Genomic DNA, 17,160 nt, shown 5'->3' on the forward strand with positions numbered 1-17,160 from the left:
GTTACCCCTTCGAATGTCCACCTAACCTGCGATATTGGCCCAGTGCACCTGCTTCAAATCTGATATCATAAGACGTCATGTGCATCCTCAGGTACAGTGTTCGTGATCTCACGAACTGGGGCATAAAGGATACGCCTCCTGAAATATTTTGTTGAAACCATACAAGAGAATGCAAATCATTCCTCATCCTATTCGCGACCTCAACTGATCATCATTTTTGGAGCCCCGTTCAGACAAAACGATTACTGAGCGTATTGACGGCGTCTTAGACATGGTTATGGGTATCCTAGTTATCAGGCTGCATACGCCTCTAAGCTACATGCCAGAATTCAAGTTAGGCTCCATAAAGGTCGCCGAGCACTAATGTAGGCGGGTATGGCATATACTTGCTAAAAACATGTTTTAATGCACTCACAGCCAGTAAGCCATAATGTATGTCAAATGCAAACAAACAGCAAGAAGTTTGTTATAATTTCACTTCATACCACCGCCCCATTCCAAATAACGATGTCATTTGCTTTTTGCACAGCATAAATACCATAGATAAAACAGCAAGTCAGGTGTATTTGCTCTGCGTATTAGTTTCGAGTTAACCGATGAGGATTATATCTTCGTATTTCACTATTCAACGCGTTGGAGGCAACATGTAAAAAAAGGAATATTATCTAAAGATATTTCAATTTTAAATTACTCCACCTCCTCGTACAAATTTTAATCAGGGTTGCTTGGTTTGAAGCCCAAGAGTTTCACTATCAAGCCACCTATGAAATCACGGGTCAGCACGCGTATGGTTCGTATATCACTTAAGCGGACATATGTCATGTGCGTATTCCCGACGGGGAACTTGGAAAGATTGAATAGGCATCAGTCATGTTTTGGTAAAACATTTTGCCCAACTTGTTTCTCACTAATCTCGTCTGCGATCTTTCGCAGCCACACTTTGACGTGAGTTGGGCAGGTGGTTTTACATACTGGCATTAAAGCAGTGGCAGGAAATCGCCTGTCTATTTTTTACCATACCCTTTCTTCTAATTATTTCTGAGAAAGAAATTATGCATGCCTGCACTGCGTGTATCACGTGCAGCAATCTTTATCATCCGCACATTAATGAGAAAAAATGGGGAAAGAATAAAAAAGGTACTCCACAACGCGCCGGTATATAGGCTTTCGCATATTGGACGACCGTACCTGTGCAACCTGTGCCTGTTGCTGTTGCGTTCCAGTTTTTAGATGAACCAGACCATAGGAAGAGCTATGCATTGGGTCCTGTTAACTTATTTTGTCCTTTCGCTGGCGGCAGGAGAAACAGGCAATCCTCCGGGTCCCCGGAAACTGCAGCATGATGTGACCGACAGTTTCAAGGTAACATTTTTTTTTCGCGTTACGACATTGCGCTTCTGGCTCATATGAATGAACGTCTCGCGCTAATTTTAAGGCGACGCCAAAAGAAGTTGATTCCTGCTTTTTTGCCGTTGTGCTTCGAACTGGTAAACTAAACACACTCAACGAGCGTACAGTATTTTATCTTTCGTGACAATGAAATGAACTTTTTCCGCCGCACAAATGCTGTCAAGAAAGAATTCATTTTTTAAGAACCGTTCAAGTTGTTTTTATTTCAGCAGTACTATTATGAAGCTAAGGGTATGATGTGCACAGCCTACAGGTCGTTACTCTGAATACCGCCATCCAAAGTCAGAAAATTTTGCACTCAAACGAATTCATATCCAAACCCGGTTATGTATAGCTACTGCCATCCAGGGCAACATTCGGACAAATGCCACAAATGAAGAAAGGGTAGATCTAGCACATACGCTATGGGCCTGCCCGCAGCTGGCAACACCTGCGCGCAGAGTTACTCGGGCGGAGCAATGGCAGACCGTGTTGCTCAGCCACGACCCAGCGTATCAAGTGTGGGCCGTCCAGCTGGCTGAAGACTCTGCTAGTGCCCAAGGGCTCTTGGCCGACCCCTAGGATCACCAGCCTCTCGGAATAAAGTTATTTCTCTCTCTCTGTCTCTCTTGTTAGATCTAAAATACATGGTTGCGAGAAAGTGTTCCTGTAGCAAAGTTAGTTTTGTTGGGCGTTATGATTGTTTATTACGTCATCTCATTTATTTTAACTCATTTGGGCGAACGTTGACGTGCAGTTGGCAATAGCAGCTCTACCTATGGTCTGCACACGATGTATTTTTGTTCGCATTTAAGAGAAACGCTAAAGCTTAAAAAGGAAGCCTAAGTAAATCGCTATCGTTTTGCCGGTCAAATATGATAATAAAAACAAAAAAGGCAAGTCGTCTTTTCTTAAACAATTCTCTACGAAGTGCTCCAGGTGTTGATTCAACACTATTCTTCAGAACAAATATATTTTACGTGCGTTTGTGCTGCCTGTCGGAAGCTACACTGGCGTTTACAAGTGTACATACCTTTTTTTTTCAAAAGTGTGGACATCGTAAGCGCGATTTGAATGCATGAGTTGTCAGACCTAACGTTTCAGCCCAAAAACCGGCAAAGGGCATGTTAACGTTTTGTTTATCCCCTAAGTTTCAATGCTGCCGCCGCCAATATAGCCTTTATGGACAATTGTCCACTCAATAAATATGTTATATAGCCGCTATGGGACACTCTAGTCTCATTTGATGGGTCATCTTTTAAATAAACGGGCGTTCTACAACCGTAGGCAGATTGATTGATTGATTGTAGGGTTTTAACGCGCCGATGCAACGCAGGCGATGAGGCGCGCCGTAGTGGAGGACTCCGGATTAATTTTGACCACCTGGGGATCTTTAACGTGCGCCGAAATCTCGTACACACGGGCGTTTTTGCTTTTCGCCTCCATCAGAAAAGCGGCCGCCGCGGCCGGGAATCGAACCCGCGACCCCGTGCTCAGCTGCACAACGCCTTAGCCACTGAGCCACCGCGGCGGGTAACCGTAGGCAGAGATGAAACAAAAAGAACTACTTCGCAACTCTTCTTCATGCTTCATCTCTGCCTATGGTTTCAGGTTTACCGTAGGCAGAAATGAAGCATGAAGAAGAGTTGCGAACTAGTTCGATGGTACATATGAACCTCGTTCATGGTGATTTTATGAGCGTCCAACGTCTATCTTTCGTTTCTTTAGTGTGTAAAGACTGAGAAAATTGGTATTTATTTTTGCTTGGCGACAAGCTTCCGTACCGTCCCATAAAAGCAATGTTTCAAATGGACGCTTTGAAGCTTTCGAAACTTTCAAAACAGGCATCTTAGTTTATTGTATTTTATTTGATGGCGCAAGATAGTTTGATCGATTGGTCGCTCTCTGACGTGCAATGTAGGGCATGTGAAAGAAAAGGATAATTCAGAAAAAGGAGAACCACCGACTTGTGACCGATTAAAAAACTGTACGGTACGTGGATAGGAGTAACATAAAAAAGTTTCATGCAACCGGAGTACTCCTGAAGAAAGAACGAAAATAAAAGTTTTTTTTTGTATGCGCACTGGGCGTGTTTCTCACCAGTTTCTCAAGCAAACCTGTGCCCCCGATGGCACTTGCACTGCTTCATAAAGAATCCGTATTTAGTTCGCTGTCTTGAGTGGCTAATAAAAGGCGACAAACCATCATGGGCAAACTCTAGTTTTGCGACAGTGATACATATCCCGCTCGAGTTCCTCATACTTGCGTTCTCAGTATGTACTGTTTCTAAGCCACATTACTAGTATTATTGGCCGAAACAAGCACTGGCGACAATTTAGACCTCAAACGGACCCTGAAGTGATTTAAGAACATTGCGGGGCCACTGGCGGAAATACATTCTGAAGTCTAGGGCGCGTTTCGACCGCTCTGGGTGCGTTTACACGAATTTATACACTAGAAAAAGCAGTTCTCAATTGCTGTACTCCTGTCTGCATTCTACCTACAGATTTTCTAGGATTTTTTAATGGCGCGTAATCGGGCTGTTTGGCATCACTGCATTCTGAAGTGTAGGGCGGGTTTCGACCGCTCTGGGTGCGTTTACACGAATTTATACACTAGAAAGAGCAGTTCTCAATTGCTGTACTCCTGTCTGCATTCTACCTACAGATTTTCTAGGATTTTTTAATGGCGCGTAATCGTGCTGTTTGGCATCACTGCACGTACTGCACGGCTCGGAGACCCTCCGACGGAGTCATTCGCACCACTGTGGGCGGGTGGTCTCAGTTGGTTGGTACCGTTAAAACTGAGCCCCGTCAAGATTTGTTCACGGCAGAATTTCGCTTTATTTTGTCAGCTTGTAGTCTTAATGAAGCTTAGTAAGGTATATGAAGTCAAAGTAGCTGCCCGTTACGCGCATTGAATACGTGTTCTCAACTACCACGCTTCGCTGACTTCGATTCGCTAGAGCTGTAAGCTACATATGCCTCTGCAACAGGTACGCTAGTAAAAAACAGACCAATAGAAAAGCAGGAGAATTGTCAGTGAAGCTAACAGAAAATGCAAAATTCAAATCAACGGAACTTTGTATTGTAAACCGTAAGGCCGAGGTATGGCAAGCACTTTTTCGCTGGGTGAAATAACGTTACCAGGGCATCTGTAGGGCCTAGTTGTTGCTGCGTGGCTGGAGTGGAGATCGCTTATACTTACTATTGAAGGTACAAGCGCTTTCCACTATATATACAGCTAGGGTGAACTAACCGAACTAGCACACCATACATCTGCAATCACTTTTGTTGCTTTAAAGAACGCATTCCTTGTTGTGTAGTTATTTGTAGGGGCTAGGAACGAAGTTTACTGCATTAGCGGTATACAGGAATGCTCAGTTCATAAAGCGGCAATCCAAGAAACAAACATCAAAATGTGTGCCGGGGTAGGCCTTTGAGAAGCCTTCCTTGAAACTGAAATTTCTTTATGTCCACAAAATATACATAATATCATGGTGGAAGCAGGTCGTGCAAGTTTGTAGAGAAAGTGGTTGCCTGGACGAAATAGCAAAATAATTTATGTGACTTGAAAGATAGCTTGTTAAATCAGAACTTTCCCGCTAGGTGGGAGATACATAGGTCCATCTGTTTTGAAAAGTTTACTGATTAGAACATTTATAAAGTCATTTCATGACATGCGGTGGTCGAAGAGAACTCCCAGTGGTTTAGCACAGTGTACAAGGTCAATCATGGAGGAAGAAAACGTGATGTCGCTACCCATAGATAATTATTGTTTGGTTGGAACAGTACTGCTTTCATGTTTTCTGTGTCAGCGTTAAGACCATTACTCCTACAGGACAAGCTCAGGTTCTCAAAGACCGCATTCGCGGTCGAGGCCACACCATGACCATCTTTTGATGTTAACATCGCGGCGGTGTCGTGTGCGTAAATTATATATGTTGTGCTGACGTCTATGTTAACCGCATCATTTATGTAAATATTGAAGAGTAGAGGGCCTAGGATGCTTCCTTGTGGTGCACCTGTGTGCGTTTGTCGTATCTGCGAGCGGATGTTGCTTACTTCTACGCATTTCTGTCTGGAGTGCAGGTATAATTTAATTAGACCGAATGCTACGCGGCGAATACCTTAATGTAAAAGCTGTATTGATCTGTTCTTTGGGAAAGCTTACTGGTATCTTGATAAAAGAATTTTGTTTGAAGAAATATTTACATGCGGTTAATAATAACTTTTCTAGACCTTCAGAACAGATTGATAGAAATTACCATGGGTTTGTAGTTATACAAGCGGTTCTCTCACCTTTTCTTTATAATGCCGAAAGTTTTGAAGTTAGCATTTCGTCCTGGAATACACCGGAAGACGGTGACAGATTATAAATGTGAGGCAGAACGGGTGCTAAGATATCTAGTACGTGCTCTACAGGCCTTATATGCAAGCGATCGACGTCACTGGCGCTGCTGTTTTTTTAGGTATTGAAAGACGCTACTTCGGATTCACTGGTGGGTTTTAAAAATACCGTCTGAGGATAAAGCAGCGCATATGTTGTTACACGCACGTGTATCTACTGTACTGGCCCCACAGTTAAGAGTAATCGTAAATGTATCCGGAAACTGTGCTCCTTGTACCTAAATGTCGTTGTCGATTATTTTTTTGGTGGTACTGGCTAGGATGCGCGATTTAGTAGTTGGTTCAGAGTCGTCCTCATTTTACGACGGTCGTTCTGGCATGTGCTATTCGCTATTTATCCCTAGTCTGTTATTGTTATTTCTCTCAAGTCTCGTATATTTTAATTGACCACTGGTTTGGAGCACTAAACGAATGTTTTCGCACGGTGCGGGTTCGAATCCCATTTCATTTTTTTATAAAATTTCATTTTTATATAATTTGATTTTTTTATATAATTAGCAAACTGTCGGCCATGTGCCCACGCGCCTTTTATAATCCGCTGTGTAATCTATAGAGAGGAGAGAGGCGATCTCCGAACGCCTCCCAGAGGAGCATCTCCGGTTAAGCTAATACCGTTCAGCAGTGAGTACATCTTGGCTCGTCCTTCGTCACTTATGGAATAATATTTGCTTGCTATAATGGGTGCTAGTAGGTTCATTCAGCCATTGTTTGAAATATAACGTGGGAATAGCGGGAAATGGCGATTTCTGACGTAACGCTAACGCGCGACGACAGATAACGTCGGAAGACATTAGAGAGTTTTAGTACAGCGTTTGTAGCCTTTGCGTAAGCTAAACGCTAAATTTTCGGGTTACGCTACGTAAACACCGCGAGGGGAGTTTTAGTAGAGCGTCTCATAAATTTTGAGTACCGACACGTTGGTGCATAGGGCGACATCTGTTGAATGGTTTGCAAAATGGCTCGCCGGCTGATCTGCTAGCGGAGTGCCGAAGTGCTTGGGCATTTGACGACTATCCAATCAAGTGCAAGCAAATGCATCCCCGTTAGTATTGAATGCAACACAGCCACAGCACGACATGAATTTTCTCTTACCTGAGTACGTTCTATAAATAAAGCGTTGAAGTCCCGCGGAACTACTTTCGTGCAACCGTACAGAACGCCCTGAATCGAATGCTCGGGTTTGACTCATATGAACATTTTATTCAACTTCAAAACAATCCAGAGATGCGTTTCGAACGAACAGAACGTCACGACATGCGTTGCAAGTGTGAACCGCCACTGACCGGCGATCGGTTGCCTCCTCCTGCACGTCGTAAATTCCTGCACATCGTAAACTCTGGCGCGGAAGCCAAGAAAGCTGTTAGCCACGCACACTGTTCATACCCGGTGCGAGGCTGAGTCGTGCGTCGCTCGAGAAAGATAATCCAGAGCATGGGAAGCACTGTCCACCGCAGAAGCACAATGTCGCATCTCATCGCATCTCATCGCCCCCAGAACACACACACTCACACACCGCTAGGTCGCTGGCCTGGCTACAAAGTTTCGTTCGGTAAGTCAGCGATGTCACGACGATACAGAGTTACCCGAGGGCCATGTGCTAAGCACTCGACGTTTTTAAAAACGTAGGAACAAGGAACATTGTCCGTCCGAAGCAAATTACGGTCGACAGAAAAGCGTAACCGTGGATCATTGTCGCGCTACTTGCCGCCATGTTGGAAACGCAAGCGGCCTCACGTACGCATGCTATTTCGCTGAAATAACGTCCGCTCGTCTTCTGCCCGCTAAACGCAAAGCGGCTTAACGTACAGCGCATGCGCACTGAGAACGACGCAAGGAAATAGCGTTCGCTAACTGTTTGCGTACGGTTGCGTACGTTATTCTAAAACTATCTATTGACGTGCTGCGCGGAAGTGGAACCGAAAGTTGATTGAAACACTCTCCAGAAATAAACCAGAACTACGTTCCGACACATAAGCTTCCTGCCGATACTACTAACGTTTTTCCTAAACAATAACATTAACACACACACAAGTGGGAATGCACGAACTTTCGAGTCTAGGACTTCTTCCAGCCACATATCGAGACAAATGTACGCGTTACTGCCGTAGTTGTTGCGTCCGCCGCAAAGTGGGATAATGGTTTTTTTGGGACTTCTCAATTCAGTGCTTCTTTACGGACTCGATAAAGAATAGACGTGTCTTCGTTCCACACTGTCTATGCAATGCAAACACAAACACAAGGTCAGGAACAGCAGACAGTGCTTCAGCCTGCCCCACTTGTAGTACTAGAACATGAGCACCGAAACCGAAACTGCAGTTCGGTGACAACGTTCCGCATAAAAACAGCCCACCACGATTTCCTCTCGTACCAACCACGACCCGGAAAGAGACACACGGTACCGACGACGATAACCGGCTTCTTGATGCACTACAGCTTATTCGTAACACAAATCGCACACAGAGCTTTTGGTTCTCGGCTACCTCGTTGTCGTTGGACGACGCAGCAGCGGTCGGCCAGCGAGCGCGGCCATATTGGAAGTAGGCTGCTCTCAAACGTACGTCGCAGGCGTCACACTAACGGCGAGACGCCATAGGTTGCGGATGGACACAAACTCCATTTGATCTTGAAAAAGCCGCTGCAGAGTCAACCTGTCGCTGACTATAGTCTTCTCTACCCTCCTGCCTTCTTCTCTCTCAGCTCGTTATCCTTCGCCACTGTCGCCCACCCACTTTTATTCGCGCGTTTTATTTCTTGGGGTACATTGCAAAGCAAGAAGAAATCATGAAAATAGAGACCCCCCCCACCCCCCCCCCCACCCACCCCCGAGATTTCTAATGGCTGCGTCAATTTCGCCGGCAGCCGGCGGATTAGCCCAGGAGAAAAGTCTCCTGCAGTTTCTTCCCATCTCACATGAGTGAAGCCAGGCGATGGTAAGAAACTGCCGGCCACTTTTCTCCCGGGCTAATCAGCCGGCTTACGGTTGCCGGGAAATTAGGCTGCGCGAATTATTGCCAGAAGTGCGCCAACTTTGCCTGGTTGGGGCCACGTGACCACCCTGCCGGCATTTTTCTGCCGGTAGTCGGTATTTTACTATCTCCGGCGCAGCTGAATTGCTTTCCGTGCGCGTTTTATTCATTTTTATTTTAAGCCAGTATATAATCTATCCTAACCTATCCTACCTAACCCAACAAAACCCAACGTAACCCTACGCGGGGAGCGAGGTCTCGAAGAAAAAAAAAACGGAATGCCGTAACAGACGCGAGAGGATATGTATTACCAAGTATCGAGGCTCTAAATAAAGAAACACCATGAATAAGGCGGCGAAAATTACAAGGAACAAAGCTTATAAAAGCACGAAAAGAAGGATTGCGGCGGCTGTGATTTCATTTGGGACTTCGCGATCTCGAACCAGAGGCGCAAGCACTGCGCCACGCTAACCATGGCAGACGGTGCTACCTGCAGAGGGAGACATATCATTCCCAATGAAGTGAGCCTGAGCAACCAATCAGAAGAGAGTGCCGGCAAATATCCCTACCAGCTAAAGTGCCAACTGCCGACAATATATCATCTTCCTTCTGTGTTTGAGTTTCTAGACAAACGTTAGTGCTGTTCGAGCACTTGCCACGTTACCTACAACGATGAGAAACGGGGGTTAAAATGTAAAGAAGGATACAGAGCAAATATTTCCCCCTTGAGGAAGTTATTTTGGTTGTAATCACCGTAATGGTGTTAGGACTACTGGGGTTACGTGCTTGAAACAACCATATTTGCTAATAAGAATTGATGTTTGATTTTTTTGACCCACACAGATATGGCAAATCTTTGACTCGCCAGTGGCCATATCTGACTCAAACAACGACACCGTGTTTGAATGTGTTGCTGCTTGGCGTACCGCAATTGATCCGGAGGCACGCACAGCTGTTTACGCCATGGATTTTGGTGTCAATGGGTATGTATAAGTGAGCAGTTTTTAGTGTACAAAAAATATTAGGCCTCATTCTTGCCATATGAACATATCCTGGCAGCTGTTTTCTCATGTTAGATGAAGTGTGCTTCATAGCTAGGAACACCTAAATGGCTGTGGAAGCTGCGAAGCAGCGTACACATAACAGAAAGACGAAGTCGACTGCTCTAATGGGCGGCCATGAATCCAGGCGCTTTCTAAATAAACGTATAGAAGGAAAGCAACCGGTAGCAAAAGGGAACTGTTTGTATTATCTCGTGGCATATAAGTAAAAAATACCGACGCAAAATTCCTACGAAAAATCACTACCGCACTATTTCTTGGGCGCGTGTAAATTCAAAGCTTTTATCATTGCTAACGTGGTATTTCTGAACTTCTTTGGGCATTTAGAAGCGAAAACAGTCTACATCTGTACAATTCACGACACATTTGTCCATAACAGTCAGTTCTGTTCCAATCGCTATATTACAGTCTTCTTGACCAAAACTAATCAAATAAATTTCGGGGATAAAAGTACTGGGCTTGTCCATAAGACTGGTCCTGTTTTTTCTCATAAATTATTTCACGGCATGGCAGTCAGATGCTAGAAGCGTTCCCAACAGTTTACAAAAAAACGCTATTGCACACTTTTCGAATTTTTTTCACGGTGGTTGTACAATATCATTGGCTGTATTTTTTAGTACTTGTACATTTGGGTGTTTCATTAGGTTTTAGATTTTCGTGAGATATTAGCTGAACGCGGTAATCTGCCTGCAGCCGCTTGTTCACAAAAGCGGGGTCTAGGTCGAGAGATAATGGGGAACTTCCTAATTTTAAGAATAACTTTTTTGAGCAATTGAGAGGCATTGATTCCAGATGCGTTTATACATGTCCGATAATTGTTCAGGCTCGCTCAGAAAACACGACACGTGGCTTTTGTGGCCTGGACCAAACGCGACAGAAAGGTGCAACGACAAGCGTTGTGAATTCTTCGCAGATTGCGTACGGAATACAAATCACGCTACCTTCCACGAATTAATCGTCAGCACCACAGAATTGATTTTGTGAGCCACAGAAACTATTAACAAAATTAACCAGCCCACATATATCGATGTAGCTGCTTTCAGAAATAATTGGCTTGAATGAAAGCAGGGTGCGAATTATATTCGCATCCAAGAAAGTGTGTAGAAAAACCGTTTTGATGTTTACTGATAGGCGCGCGTTGTATTGGATGTTACTGTCATTTTTAGCATGCTTTCGTATATGCGGTTGAAAATACAATATGGGATTGCACTGCAGTAACGAATTACACACCGCTGTGTTGCAATGATAAAAAAGGCAAGGGTGTCCAATTTTATTTATTGAACTTTTCTTCTGCGGGCACACCGATCAGTTCCAAAAAGATATCGTGCGATTTGCAAATTTTGTCAAACACAGCCGCCATGAAACCAATAAGAACTTGGAAAGTTGTCACCCGTGCTAAATGTTAGACATGACATTAAACTGCCAACTATAAAAAAACTCATGAAGATGAAGTGTATTTCAGCTGGTTTTGAGGAGCCACAGCGACATGATCAATACTTGAACGTTATCATTTGCAACAGATGTATTTTTGAAATACGTACAGGATTAGTTTTCAGGCGCAATAAAACATTGTCGGGACCATAAAACACTTCCTTTTTCTGTATTTTGCAAGGATACAATTGTTTGAGAGAGCTGGGCTAGAGACGTTTCACAGAAACGGAGGCAAAGAAAAAGGTAAGTTTCGTCGAGAAGACAGAGCAGGAACAGAGTGGACGTTTTTATCGTGGACGTTTTTCTGAAAACTTCATGAGTAAACGATTTTAGCGTCGTCCTGCGAACTAATGACACCCCATACTTTACCCACGTAAGCATGAAAGCCCATATATATATTCCACATTCGTTATGAAATATTTCCCTTCAAGGGTCCATGAAGACAAAATTCAAGTTTGTTTAAATTCGAAAGATATGCTCTTTATAGTGCCCACAGCGCTTGTCCAGCATCAAACGATGTTTTATTCACTGAGAAATTAAACAATTCAGTCCAAATTTTAATTCTATCTCTTAATCGTGTGTTTTTATGACGTCTGTGAGGACTACCAGGCCAGGTACGTAAGCAAACATTGGTATGCCGACTCTGGCTGCAGCGAACGTCAAAACGCCTTGTTTACCGCCTGTCCTCCCAGACGGCGCTACGATACTTCTCAGGACCGAGGTCCAGACTCGCTTTGTGTTTGACCGAATTTGTCACTGTCTAATTTTTACTGTGTTTCATGGTAATTGCTTTCTCGATCATTGGGTATGCTCGACAGAGTTACACGAGGCAAAGTCGCATGTGCCAGTCGGCCAGTGGACGCTCCACGCGCGGGACGGCTGTGCAGCTATGACTGGCATAATGTGCGCAGTACGCGCTCGTGCTTCCATGGTAAAGTGTGCGTTCGTAATCTTTATATTTTACCCCACCATTCTTATTGCTACAAAAATAATGTGCATTATATTAAGCACAGAGAGCCTGTTCTGCAAGCATATAAGCCCTGCTTTACTTGCCTTTGTATTTTACCGGACACGGTCAATCGCACAGCTGCCCGTAAAGCGTCATAGGTGCGAGTCCAGGAAATGAGCAAGTGGGTCGCATGGTCATTCTCGTTTTTCCTAATTATGTAGCTTATATTAGTGAAATTTGCGTTAAACGTGGTGTCAGTACTATTCTAACCAGGCAATCTTTTAAATGAACCAAACTTCCCTTTTGTCTTCATGGATCCTGTAAGCATTCTAATGACGCGCGGTTGTCTTGTCGTGTTTTATGCGTTCAACTGCCGCGTACGGGCACCTTGTTTGACGGAGAAGGAATATATGCTCGTCACTGGGGACAAAAATAAAGTAGCTTAGGGGAAAATATTTTCTATCTTACGGCCTGCTCTTGGGAAACACAGCACTAAATAAAAGTACCGGTCTACAAGTAACCGCGTCGTCTGATCTGGTCATGGGCGCCTCTCGGCTGCAAATGGCACTATGTTCGGCGAGATAGGCACTTTAATGCCTGTTTATCAGCACGTTCTTATGAAATAAAGTTAGCTCTGGTAAACTGTATTTATTACCAATATCAAGCGCTCAGAATATCTGCGTGATACAATTTTAATTTTCCTATTGTCAAGAAAGTTCAAGTAAAATGCAAGAAGCAGCACAAAACAGTTAAGCTAAGAAGCAGTATTGGTGACTGGGGGGGGATTGTGACTGTCAGCTGAAAATTTGGCTGTTTTGGGCGTGCGCTTCGTCTTTCATCTTATGCTTTTTTTTTTTGCTTCACCTCGCACAATCAGCAACCTGCGTGATTTTTTGTGGTGCCGAATTTGCTTTGGAACCACAACTTGCTCTGTACACAAAGTTCTGAAACAATTGAAGCTGTGTATGGTTTTTGGGGGGAACTTGAAAAGTACGGTGGGAATTTTGCTGTTGTCGAAAAGAGGTAACACAGTTTGGTTTGCGTGTGCAGGCTTATGGACTTTTTTGTGAAGCCAGGAGACTCTCCCGCAACATATGTTATAACTGTGGAAGATGGTAAGTAGAATACAGAGAACATGCACTGCTCCAACCACTCTGTGTACAACTGTAACTGAATACAAACCCACCAAAAATTTGAAAAGAAAATTGCTATTTTCTATTATTTTAAATTCGCTTGTGCACATGTGGTCTCGCCCGGCAAAACTTGTAACTCCTTTGAGGCTGTTTAGTGTCATGCCACAAATAAACCACAGTTTGCTGCAAACTTCGCAGAAAACACTTGGTTAACAGGCTTATTACACACACAAAGTTGTTTTAGGTGACAGCAATGCGACTTACTTGCACGTTTTGTAAGAAGAATATCATGGAAGCGTTTGAACTGTACGTTATTGGATATTGAGATGAAAATGGGCTTAACTTGAGGCAGATAGGTGTTTTGAAAGGTTAGTATGACTTGGTGCGGCGCGCGTTACCTAGCTTATATTGAAGAGCTAGCAGTGAATAGAAAGAACCGAAAAAGAAAACATAACGGAAGAGAAGCTACTTTCTCCGCTATTCTCGTCCGTTCTGCCCAAAAGAAGCACTGCAGCTAACTCGAGAGATCAAAAATCAAGTGAAAGCGGTAAAGAGAGCAGAAATGAAATATTTGCGGCGGCTCAAAGAATTAAAAAAAATGTATGAAATTGAATTGGTTTGGGCCCCTTCTCAAGGAAGGGGCGTCAACAACTTCAGATATTTCAGCTGAAAGGCAATTTTGCCGTATTTGCGTCTGGGTGGGAGCCAAAGCAGACGCCTGTGGAATGGGAGACAAGACGCCACTCCCATAACACCACAGCCTAGTGACTGTAACTCAATAAACGTAGAGGCGGAGTACGCACTGGGGACCTCAGAATCTTGTGCTCGATATCTATCCTGATATTCAGATGAGCAGTGCGATCATACAAGTTGCAGAAGGTGCGCATGGGGAAGTAGTACTGTTCTCTTCTCTACTATTTATATAAACTTTCTCATTATGTGTATTTTTCGCTGGTGAACCAAACGCGGGTATGCACAACGTTATAGTAACCGACAGAATGAGAAAAGCCGATTTAATTAAGAGTGATTGTACAAATGCGCGGACACGACGCGCAATTGGACAATAATGAGTTTGCAATAAACGCCTCATACAAAGTGCTAACATGACGTCAAACTGTTTGTGTTTGGGGAGCTTTTTATTTGAACTAACTTGGCTTATTTAGGTTAGCCCAATGATGTTTTCCGATAAAATTTTCATCACTGTAGTCACATTCTGTGGCCTTTGCTTTGCTTATATGGTTAATAGTCTATGTGCACTAAACCTTGGTTTGAGATTTGCAGCTGTGGACATTAAGGACGTGTTTATTTGTATTGTTCAGACGATTTGTGTTAAGTCGGAACAATGGTCTATTAACATATCTACTGGGCAGAATTCTGGGAATCCCTTCGTTTTGTCTTGTGCATTCACGGTCGTATTGTGATAAATAGAGCAACAAATGCCACACACAGGTCAACTGTTTATGTGAAATAGATAGAAACAGAGTACAAGGGCAACTTGAAGGCAGGAATCCTTTTGTATGACAAACATGTTGAAAAAATTTCTTCCAGAAATTCACGTATCGGTTTACCGGCAGAGCAAAAGGCGGGGCATTTGAGAGACTGAACTTCAGGAAGAGAAATCTTTTGTTCATGCCTTCCCTTCTGTCGTCTGCTTGCATGGCGCGCTCAGCTTTCCTTCTCACGCTACTTGCCCTACCAAGGCTTGGGCTAGGAAAAATAGCACTGAAATATTTTGGCTTGCCAGAACGGATTGCGCAAACTATGTGTTAGTTTATTTATTATGGTGACCGAAACTATGTTTTGTTTCTCTTGATGATTTTGTCTGTGATCTTGTATGCATCCCCAAGTGGGTGAAAACTTCATGTACAAAATTACAGAGCCTGAACCCTTTCAAGCACGATATTACTACACCGACTACGAGAACTGTGTCATTACCGACCTGGACTTTCATGGATATAGTAAGTACTATCGCCTTCACGCTCATGTAACTCCGTCTAAATGGGAGGGAACATAGTCAGGGAATGCTGAAACAAGCTAAGTCACTTGGGATTTACACCGGCGCTTTGTTCAATGTGGAATAATTTTTTGTCTTAATTGCGCCGCTGACGACGCAAAGGCAGTGCCTGCCTCGAAAAGCAGACAATAGCATCGCGACAATACGAGGGGCTCTCAAAATAAGAAAGCCATTATGAACTAAATGTGGCCAGTACAATGTGCTTACCTGAAGTAGATATAATGCAAGGAGTGGTGAATAAAATTTGCATAATGCACGCCTAGAGTTGCCTCGACCGTTCTATTCAGTGTCAGCTGCATTTGGCTAGCAGTTAGAGCGCCTAACTGCAGAAGGCAACACCTTTCTAATGCAAACATAAAGCACCTTTGATCATGCAGCGGTATGCAGATAGTTATCTGAGTAGTTATCTACTCAGTTTTTCTGTATAGTTATCGCCGCTTGAGCCTTAATGAGGAATACCTACGGGCACCGGGCATCTTCCGTTAACGGCAGCTCCAAGTACAACAAAAACAACACCATATAATCTACAGAAATAAGGTATAAAAATGAGCGCAAGGTATTTGCCGTTTTCATACTTCCTCGTTGTCTTTGATGTATATTTACATAAATGGCCGGCAAGATTTCGGTGAAATTCTTTTCTAGCACTTTGTGTTGGCAGTGGCTCAGAGTAATAAGGAGAACAATATTTTGTGGAACTAGCATTCTTTTCGCACATTAACTTTGGCAAGTTACCACCTAGCAATACGACGCCCAGACACATGAACAGCAGTTTTTCTACTAAATGATTCCGGCAAGGTGATGTTCACCAAGACTTCGCTGCCCCAAACAATCATGCTGCGACGAGATTGGTGTTTTACTACAGCCTAAAAGAGAAATTGCGAGTGCTTTCTTCCTAATTTGCCATTTCTTTCCAGCATGCATGCTTTGGACCACAAAAACAGTGAAGGATAATGTGCCTCAGCTCTGCATCGACCAGTTCGTTGACACTTGCGGTGTCGTTGCTCCCAAGCATAGCAGAGACCTTTGCCCCGATGGCGAAGGGGATTACAAATAGTGCTGGAAAATTATAACCGGTGTCGGATTTGTAAAAGAAAAGAATCATGACAAAATCAATGTAATTGTCCTGTCCATTTCTCGGCCTACAAATAAAAACATCAAGGATTCGTATGTGGGGACTGCAGTAGTAGCAGAACTAAATTTTTATGTTCAAACCTGCGTTCATTACGTACTACACAGTCGTTTCGGCTCAATCTTCACAGATTGTATGTCACGCACTTGACTCATACACATCCTGTGACCAGGTGGCGAAAACTGCATACCAGAAGAAGATATTGCAGTGATAGCAGACGAACAAACATTGTCGCATTGTCAAAAAGTATATCTATGTCTAAGTTACTTCAAAATGATTTAAAAGGTTAAAAGCACTTCTGCGCTACAGCAGAAAAAATCGTGTGAAAAGCTGTCATTTGGCTATCTGAAGATAAATTATAATATGAATTGCATACGTTATTTAAAGATGGCCTTTTGTAGCAAAGAATTGAATATATTCTTTGCGGTTATTTTGGAACTTTCAACGAGATTTGACGCAATAATTATTATTATTTTGTATGAAAGTCTTTCTGGTGAAGCAAATCAGAGGCTAGGTTTCAATTCCCAAAAAGTATTGGACTGCGTTGAATTATTACACTTAAAAAATAAAAGAAGCTCACACAAACGCGTAAGACTTGAAGGTAGCGAAGCTTTACTCAACACTAGGATGTGTGCCTTATTTGCCTTACGACGTTGTTTAAGTGTCGCCGCTGTACGAG

At 43.4% G+C, this 17,160-nt stretch overlaps 1 protein-coding gene across 1 annotated transcript; it reads left to right on the plus strand.

Moving 5' to 3' along the window:
* Window positions 1–1,162: 1,162 nt before the first annotated feature.
* LOC144151939 (uncharacterized) lies at window positions 1,163–16,562 on the plus strand. The gene is made up of 5 exons (XM_077683117.1): window positions 1,163–1,362; window positions 9,608–9,747; window positions 13,256–13,320; window positions 15,216–15,296; window positions 16,267–16,562. The coding sequence occupies exons 1-5, from the start codon at window positions 1,231–1,233 to the stop codon at window positions 16,404–16,406; spliced, it is 558 nt and encodes a 185-aa protein (XP_077539243.1). The 5' UTR covers window positions 1,163–1,230; the 3' UTR covers window positions 16,407–16,562.
* Window positions 16,563–17,160: the final 598 nt, after the last annotated feature.

This window comes from Haemaphysalis longicornis, unplaced genomic scaffold (assembly GCF_048455015.1).
Source record: "Haemaphysalis longicornis isolate Haplotype H1 unplaced genomic scaffold, Haemaphysalis longicornis Haplotype H1 scaffold_9, whole genome shotgun sequence".
NCBI lineage: Eukaryota > Metazoa > Arthropoda > Arachnida > Ixodida > Ixodidae > Haemaphysalis > Haemaphysalis longicornis.

Excerpts from the sequence above, each read along its gene's own strand:
- LOC144151939 (XM_077683117.1), top strand. The coding sequence starts at position 1,231 with ATGAACCAGACCATAGGAAGAGCTATGCATTGGGTCCTGTTAACTTAT. Across the intron at positions 13,321-15,215 it reads TGTTATAACTGTGGAAGATG|AGCCTGAACCCTTTCAAGCA; the intron begins GTAAGTAGAATA and ends ACAAAATTACAG. Across the intron at positions 15,297-16,266 it reads CCTGGACTTTCATGGATATA|CATGCATGCTTTGGACCACA; the intron begins GTAAGTACTATC and ends ATTTCTTTCCAG.